We start from the raw sequence: 8,972 nt of genomic DNA on the forward strand, positions 1-8,972 counted from the left end.
ATCACTGAGGTGTCACTGGTCCATAATCTGGTGCTGTGGATAGTTATGAGGGGAACTCATTACACAAATATTCTGTCAGTCATGTAGATCAATCAATCAATCAATCAATAATCAGAACAGGAAAGGACATTGGAGGTCTTTTAATCCTACCTCCTGCTCAAGCATTTCAGACAAGTGACTATCCAGTCTCTTCTCAAAAACCTCCAATGTTGAAGAACCCACAACCTCTGGAGGCCAGCTGTTCCACTGTTTAATTGTTCTCACTGATAGGAAGTTTCTTCTTAATTCCAGGTTGCTTCCAGATGTTACAAGATGCTGGAGGTATCCTCCAAGTCCAGACATTAACTGCCATGTGGCAGAACTCTGGATGTTTGCCTAAAAAGATTATATGATTCATTATTAATCTCTAATAATGTAGGTTCCTATGAAGATTCTACACATTACACAGGAAATAATTAACATCCTAGAACCTCCCTCACCTTCATTAACCTAGCTACATTTTTCAATAAAAAAAATATCCTTCTTATGCTCTTTTTAATGAAATAGCTAAGAAATACTTCTTAGAAAATGCCCATGGTAACAGCTGTCATCCAAAAAAGGTATTTCTTGACGCGTAAAAAACCCAGTATATTAAAGAAATATTGCTTTTTGGCTTTCTCAGATACACAAAAATGCACCAAGTGTCCAGATGATGAATATCCAAATGTGGACAGAGTCCAATGTATCCCCAAAATTATAACCTTCCTGTCTTATGAAGAATATTTGGGAATCATCCTGGTCTCTTTTGCTCTACTTTTCTTCCTAATCACAGGCCTTGTTTTAATCATCTTCATTAAGTATTTAGAAACTCCCATTGTCAAAGCCAACAACCGGGACCTCTCCTACATCCTCCTGGTCTCCCTCCTGCTTTGCTTCTTGTCTCCTTCTCTCTTCATTGGTCAACCAAGGAAAGCCACCTGCCTTCTCCGACAAATGGTTTTCAGCATCATCTTCTCAGTTGCCATTTCTTCTCTCTTGGCCAAAACCATCACGGTGGTGCTGGCTTTCCTGGCCACAAAACCAGGAAACCGAGTGAAGAGATGGTTGGGGAAGAGCTTGGCCAACTCCATCATCCTTTCTTGTTCTGCTGTCCAAATTATCATCTGCTCCACCTGGCTGGGAGTTTCTCCCCCCTTCCCTGACTCTGACCTCCACTCCCAGCCTGGAGAGATCATCCTGCAATGCAACGAAGGGGCCGTTGTCATGTTCTACGTCACCCTCAGCTACATGGGCTTCCTGGCTGCCATCTGCTTCACGGTGGCTTTCCTGGCCAGGAACCTGCCTGGGGCCTTCAACGAAGCCAAGCTGATCACCTTCAGCATGCTGGTCTTCTGCAGTGTCTGGGTGACTTTTGTGCCCACCTACCTGAGCACCAAAGGGAAATCCATGGTGGCTGTGCAGGTCTTCTCCATCCTGGCCTCCAGTGCTGGTCTGCTGGGCTGCATCTTCATCCCCAAGTGCTACATTATCCTTCTGAGGCCAGACCTCAACGCAAAGGAGCAGCTCACAGCCAGAACAAATGTGAAAACATGAGCTATAACACCATTATGATAATGGAAGAGTTATTAAAGTTTATTTTATTTGAAAGGAGATATTCTTTCCATTTAAGATAGTATGCAGGAATCCAAGAAGAATATGTCTGTGTTTCTTTAATCTCCTTCCCTTTCAGCTCAATAAAGAGAACTCAGAAGGTCATTCAGAGGAATTTCATGTTCAGGAACAGCCAATGAACCTGATGCCTTATAAAAATAATTTGAGCAGGTTTGACAGAGCCGAAAAGTGTCTCTGTGTGAGAGAAAAGCCTGAGGAGGAAAAATGGCAAGATGGAAGCTGTGGGAAAGAAGCTCCAGTTATGTGTGACAATCTCTGAGAGAAGCCATGAAATACCCAAATGATGTGAAGGTTTCACCTGCTCTCCGCTGGGGAGGCAGATCTGCACAACTCTTAAATGGCTCCTTCTTGATGTCCTGATGAGACCTACTCTAGAGAAAGAGTGGATCACAAGAGCCGTCTGGGATTTCACTGGGGCTCACTTTGTCTGGCTTTTTCTTCCTTCCTTTTTCTTTCTTTCTTTCTTCCTTCCTTTACTTTCCTTCCTTCCTTTTTCTTTCTTTACTCCTTCCTTCCTTCCTTTTTCTTTCTTTCTTTCTTCCTTCCTTCTTTCCTTTCTTCCTTCCTTTTTCTTTCTTCCTTCCTTCCATCTTCCTTCCTTCCCTCCTTCCTTCCTTCCTTTCCTAACTTCCTTTTCCTTCCTTCCTTCCTTCCTTCCTGTCTCTGCCTTTCAGGGCGGCTGTTGCGCTGAGGCCCGTTAAGCTCCGTCCTTCTCCCCAAGCCAGGGGGGCTGCGCACTTCCCCTCCCCTCCCTTCCAATATTGTCTCCGGTGAGACTGAGTGGAGACCCAGCTTCCCACCGCGGGATTCAGCCGCCCCCCTGCCCTCCCCCCCCCGTTATTGAGCGACCCCCGCCCTGCTCGGAGGCGTTTGTGCTTTGATGGGGCCTCTTTCTCTGGGCGAGGGGGGAGGAAAAGCGGGGGGGGGGCTGGAGGGGCGCCTGGGAGAGGAGGCGAGGGGGTGGGGAGTGCGGGGCAAGGACCTCGGGGGGGCTGGTGCGGCTTCTTCCTGCTGCCCCCCCTCCCACCGGCGCAAGGGAGCGGGGCGGGCGCGGGGGCTGCGTCTACGGGGGGGGAGGCGGGAGGGGCAGGAGGAGGCGCCGTTTTTGCGCGATCCTCCCCGCCTCCAGGCTGAGCCCAACGACCGGGGCCTTTGCACGACCTCTGCGGCGTCTGGAGGGGAAGGAAACGGAGGCAGGAAGGGAAGGAGGGAGCCGGAGGGGCTGGGAAAAAGAAGGGAAAAAGGGGGAAAAAGGAATGCCAATCATCCCTTCACCTGCCCTTCGGTTGCAATTCTTTTGTAACCACCAATAACTGAATGTCAGCCTGACCTGCTCAGAGATCCCGTCAGTGGGAACGTTTCCCTCTTCAGAAGAGATCCCGAGTCTTCCATTCCGGCCATTCCTTCATCTCCCCTCCCTCTTTCTTTCTTTCTCTCCCTCCCTCTCTCCCTCTCTCTCTCTTTCTTTCTCTCCCTCTTTCTCTCCCTCTCCCTCTTTCTCTCCCTCTTTCTCTCTCTCCCTCTTTCTTTCTCTCTCTCTCTCTCTCCCTCTTTCTCTCCCTCTTTCCCTCCCTCTTTCTCTCCCTCCCTCTCCCTCTCCCTCTCTCTCTCTCCCGTCTTTTCCTTCCACGGAGTTTCCCTCCCTGATCAGCTGCCCCAAAGTCTCTGGAGCTATTTGTGACGCCCTCTTATTACGCAGCCCTTCCACAGCGGAGCAAAGCCCACCCAGCCCAAACTCCCCGGGAGGCTGGAGGTCCCAGTGGCCGAGAAAGGGACCCAGAGGGGCCGCTTGGAGACGTTGGACCGGAGGAAGGAGGCGCTTCCTAGGGCGGCGGAGCTGTCTGAATGGCCCTCACGAAGGGCCCCCTGCAACTTCAGCTCCGCCCGGCTGCTCGGCTGAAGTCCGGAGGGCGCTGGACCCGGAGCGTCTCCGCGGCTGCCGAGTGGGCTGAATCACTGGGCTAATGGGGAGGAAAGCGCCCCCTGTGGGAAGGAGGCAGAGAGGAGCTGGCAGACTTTGGGGACCGCCGGGCAGAGGGAAGGGAAAGGGGGGCGGGGCTTCTGAGAAGGGCGGGGGAAAGAGAGAGGAGAATCTGGCTTTTCCGCAGCGCTCGCCCTGGTCGCCCATCCAGGTGAGACCCTCAGCACCCCTGCTTAGCACCGGAGACGCTCCAGGCGCGCTGCCGGCCGAGCCGTTGAAGCCGCTCGGGGAGAATCTCCGCGATTCTTTGGCCTCTTTCACTCGCTCCTCTCGCAGCTCCGCCGCCGCCTTTCTCGGGTGCTCTGATCGCTCCTCACCCCGCTGCTCCCCCTTTCCCTCTCCTTCCCTCCCTGGCTTTAAGCCCCCCCCTCCTCCTCAACCGCTCCCCTTCCCCCACCCACAACACGCACCCACAAAAACACCCCCCACCCCCGACCTCCCATCCACAGCCAACCAACCAACCAGCCACTCTCCCGCCAAGATCACCCCCCAAAGACTCTGCCCTTCGCAAACCAACGCCAGCCCCCTCCCCACGCACCCCTCCCCAAACGCTCCTTTTCTGTAGTTGCACCTCCCGGCTCCCCCCTCGCCTCGCCCAAAGGAGGCTCCACCTCCATCCCCCACACAAAAAAGGCACGTTTGGGCCCACCTTGATCTCAGAGGGATCCACTTTTATGTCTCCCCCCCCCCCAAAGGGAGACCAACCTTCACCTTCTCCAGATGCTCTTTTCTACAGTTGGGGTAGCGAAGAAGCGTGGAGCTTTCTCCCTCCTCCCCCCGGGACTTTCAACTAAGCAGATGATCCAGCTTGGGGGTCTCTGGGAGCCCTTCGGCCCCCACCCAGCTGCCCTTGACAAAGGAGGAGGCAGGAGGGTTTTTACTTCTGGTCTTGGAGAAGGTGAGGGCCCTCTCTTGCCCCTCCACTGGCATCTTAGGAAGCCCCTGCCAGGTAGAAGGACCGCCATCCTCGGGTGCTGCTTGGGACAAAGACTGGAGGGGGGGGGAGACTAACGGAGGGCAATGAAATCCGGGGCCTCCTTTCAGGTCATTGGGGGGAAGAACGGAGAGAGCTCAACTCTGCAGCTGCATTAAGAGCTCTGCAGTGATGCCGGCGCTCTTGGAACCTCACCTGGACACAGGTAAAAAAGGGGGGCTGGGACCCTCTCCGGGGCCAAGAGAAGATCCGCTTCCCTCCTGCCCTCCACCTCATTTCCTGGCGCCGCATCTGCTCCGGACCTTCCCCAACCACCGACAGCCGAGCGCAGAGCCGGCCTCCGTTTGGCCCCAGCCGGATGCAGCGCAGCCTCGAAGGGAAAGGAGTAGGCGAACAGGAGCTGGAGCCTTGCTTTGGATTACAATCCTCAGAATCCACGACGTTGCTCGCATTGGCTGGAGTTGATGGGATTTGTAGTACAAAATACAAGGGGGCGTGATCTGCTTTACCTGCACTGCGCAAATCCTACTCCCTTCCCTGCATTGCTTGAGTGGAGAAATACTTCAGAGCCGCACCTAGGACTACAAAACCAATTCCTGGAGAGGAAAGAGGAGCCCGTAGGATTGTACAGGAAACATCCTGATTGGCCGAACCTGTTGATCCCTCGACCCCCAGGGGAGGCATTGCAGTCGGAGATGAAAGGAAGAATCAGAAATCCACAAACGGAGTAGATCCTCGGTGGAAGCCAGGACTCGGAATCCCAGGTGGCTTTCAAGGACCCGGATGGTCTTATCCGTCCTTGGATGCCCAGAGGAAGTTCAAAGGGCTTCACTGACCGGGATTTCCTCCTCTGCTGGGCAGCTGCAGCCTTTCCGCATGGGGAGTTTCCAGGAAAAGTTCCCTTGTTGAGTCAGGGAAGCCAAATAAAGCTCCATACAATGGAATATGGGGGGAAAGACGTAGGAAACCAGTCAAATTGCTTTAGCCCAAAGGCGAAGAACGCGACATTCTAAACCAGCCGTTGCCCACTGAGTTGCCCCATTGCTGGAGAGACTCGAGAGCCCATCAGCCCCTCCGGCTCTTCTTCTTCCACGCTGCAACTCAACGCCAGTCTCTGCAGTGGAGACCGACCGTGGCTGGGCGGGTCCGGAGGCTTCCTGGGGGGTTTCGGTTGCGGGTGGGGAAGCCCAGGGGGCTGGAGGGCGAGGGGGCTGCCGCCGGCGCCCCTCTTGCTCCTGGGGGCCTCCCTGGGGGGGGCAGCTAGGAGGACCTGCCACCTGGAGCGGAGGAAGCCGGGAGGGGAGGGGCGGCCGCGTCCTGGGCTGGGTCTCCCCCCCTCTAAGCAACCTGCCCAGGAGGGGAAATCCGCCTTCCTCTGCGACCCCTGGAAAGCCCGGGCAAGAGAGGGCGGGAGGGGGGCTCTTTGGGCAGCGGAAACCCGGCTTCCACTTCGGCCTCCTCGGCAACCGGCCGGCCTTCCAGTTGCGAGGGGCTGGCAGCAGGGACGGCGGCGGAGGCGGGGAAGGGGCTGTGGCAGGAGGGGGGGGCAGGGCAGGAGCGGCTGGTGGGGGGCTGCCTCGTCCGGGCGGGGGCCGAGAGGAAGGCGGGCGGCGGCTTCCCCTCCCCTCCCCCTGGGTCTTCTCCATTGCGGCGGGTGGGGGTGGGGGGGGGCCTTTCTGCCCCGCTGGGTCCTGAGCGGGCTGATTGCGAGAGCGACTCGGGCCACCCGAGCATGTGCAGAGCGCCAGGTGCGGCCCCCAGTCCTTTCCCTGCCCCGGGGGAGCCTGGCCGGGAACTCCGCCGCCCCTCCGGAGAAGTTGGGCGGGGGGCTTGCCTAGCCTTGGCCCCGGCCCTCCAGCCCCCGCACAGCCCCCGGCGCTCAGGCTCCGCTGGAGGGGCTCCGTGGCCAACCGGGGCTCCGAGGAGGGCTCTCTCTCTGCCGAGCCCTGGAGGTGCTGGGCGGGGGCGGGGGCAGGCGGGGCAGCAGCGGGACGCTTGGCCTGGGGGGTGGGGGGGCTGCGCTGCCTCTCTCTCTCTCTCTCTCTCTCTCTCTCTCTCCCCTTTCGCTTCTCTCTCTCTCTCTCTTTCTCCCTCCTTTCCTTTCGCTTCTCTCTTCCTGAGGGTCCTGTATTAAGGGGGGGGGCTTTCCTTCCATTCTGTGCCAGCTCCACCTCCTGCTTTGCAATTGTCTTTTTGGTGGGGACAGAGAAATCCCTCTTCACACGTCTCATTCCCGTCTTTTCTTTCTTTGTTCGAAAATAAGGGGTGGGAGTGGGTGGGGGGGAGAAAGCCTGCGAGCGGCGCTCAGTCCGGGATCGAACTCGAAGGCAGCCAGGTTAGAAGGGAGGCGGATTCCCAACCTCCGAGGGCAGAAGGTGCGAATCCTGCAGGAATGGTTAGCCAATGGCAGGGCGGGCGGGGTGGGAGCGGAATCTACTGGATCTCTGAATTGCTTCTGTCGGAGGGTGGGTTGCGCGGAGAAGTCCAGGGACATCGCAGCGGCTCCTGGGCCTTGGAAACCCGGAGGGGGCTTCGCTGAAGGAAGGGGCTGCTTCTGCCCCCCCCTCCGCCTCTATAATTCCATGGGGGGGGGGAGAAGCAGAGAAAAAAAGGCTGGCTAGGCGAGGCAAAAGAAGAAAACAGCAGCTGTCAGGCGCGGGGGGGGGGGGTGTTATTGGGAGGGGGGCTGGAGGGAAGGAGGATCCTTCTGGATTAAGAGGGATCCCTGCAGATCCTCTCCGCCTCTTCCTGGTTTAGCTGAGGGCTTTCCTGTCTTCCCTTCAGATTGGGGGGTGTCTGTCTGTGACCCCCAAGTCTCTTCCCCCTCTGCCTCTCACCCCTCCTCATCCAGGCAGCAACTCTTCCTACAGCAGAATCTTCACCTTAAATGAATGGGGGGGGGGAGAAAGGGAGGAGGGAGGAGGGGGGGGTGTCCTGGCCAGATGCTTCCAACCCCAGAGGTTCTGAATTGGGGGGAAGAAGCCTTTCTTCTTGGACTTTGGACTTTTCAGCTATTCTACTCCACTCCTTTCCTTTTCTTCCCCTTTCTTTTCTTTTCCCCTTTATTCCACTCTTATTTATTTATTCATTTATTATCAGATTTATATACCGCCCTTCTCCCGAAGGACTCAAGGTGGTGCACAGCCAAAGTAAAAACATAAATACAAACATTAAAATACAGTTAAAAAGATATATATGCGTTTGGCCCCATAGTTAAAAAAAACAACAATAACAAACATATTAAAAACATTTCAAAAAGGTGTTAAGCCAGCCTGGCTTGCTGAAAAAGAAAGGTCTTCAGGGCACCCGGAAGGCACCGAGGTCTTGGACTCTTCGTATCTCTGGGGCAGCTGATTCCAGAGGGCAGGTCCCCCCACAGAAAAGGCCCTCCCCCTGGGGGCCACCAGTCTACATTGCTTGGCCGATGGCACCCTGAGGAGGCCCTCTCGGTGGGAGCGCACAGGTCGATGGGAGGCCATTCGTAGCAGCAGGCGGTCTCGAAGATATCTCTTCTTCTCCTTCTCCTTTCTTTCCTTTTCCCTTTCCCTTTTCCATTTCTTTCCTACCTTTTTCTTTTCCCCTTTAATTCCACCCTTCTTCTTCCCCTTTCTTTCCCTTTCCCATTTCTTTCCTACCTTTATTTTCTATTTTATGCCATGATCATCTTAATAAAAAATAAAAAATAAAAAGGAACATTTTGTTTTCAGGGCTCTTCTTGTTCCACAGCTGGAAATGCACATTCCTGGGGGGGAAAGCTCATCACAAAACACAATTTTTGTGTAAAGTGTGATAGTTTGTTTTTGAGCTCTCTGTGACAAACATTTTGTGTGAAGTCCAGCTGCTTTTGCATTGTGTGGGAGTCAGTTGCATAGCTTTTGTGTTATTTTTGTATAAAGTCTGATAGTGGGTTTTCCTGGTCACATGACCACCAAGCCACGGCTACCCAGTCACATGACTACCTAGCCACACCCACCAAGCCACGCCCACAGAACCGGTAGGGAAAAATTTTGAATTTCACCACTGCCTTCGACCTCCTCCTGGGGAGAGTCTCAAGGTCCCCTTTCTCTGGGCATCTTCTCCAGCCCTTCACAGACAAGACAAGCTTGGAAGAGGAGCAGAGAAATTGCTTTAGGCAGAAATTGTGGAGTTGAAAATTAAAGGGCCTGAAAACTGCTATTTTCTTTCTCTGGTTGAGGAAAGAAAAAAAATATACAGTTGAAATTTCTTTACACACTTTATTCTTTTATTTACTTTGTATTATTATTTTAGTGTAAAGTACATACCAAAATTTAAACAATCCCAAACTGAAATCCCAGACAGCTGTCCTGCTGAATTCTTTCTGCAAAGGAGGTTTTATCAGGAAATCAAGAAAGAATTATATAAGATTTCCCTCCCCAGCTGAGAGAC

The 8,972-nt window shown here is 54.4% G+C and overlaps 1 protein-coding gene across 1 annotated transcript; it reads left to right on the plus strand.

Moving 5' to 3' along the window:
• Positions 1 to 735: 735 nt before the first annotated feature.
• LOC139326296 (vomeronasal type-2 receptor 26-like) lies at positions 736 to 3,550 on the plus strand (the record flags this gene model as incomplete). Its single annotated transcript, XM_070956456.1, has 3 exons — positions 736 to 1,560; positions 1,709 to 1,828; positions 3,350 to 3,550. Coding segments are annotated over 3 exons (1,146 nt in total), but the record flags the coding sequence as incomplete, so codon positions are not given.
• Between the last annotated feature and the right edge of the window lie 5,422 nt (positions 3,551 to 8,972).

This window comes from Pituophis catenifer, unplaced genomic scaffold, assembly GCF_029215685.1.
Source record: "Pituophis catenifer annectens isolate HBS135680 unplaced genomic scaffold, rPitCat1.0.hap2 SCAF_36, whole genome shotgun sequence".
NCBI classification, from domain to species: domain Eukaryota; kingdom Metazoa; phylum Chordata; class Lepidosauria; order Squamata; family Colubridae; genus Pituophis; species Pituophis catenifer.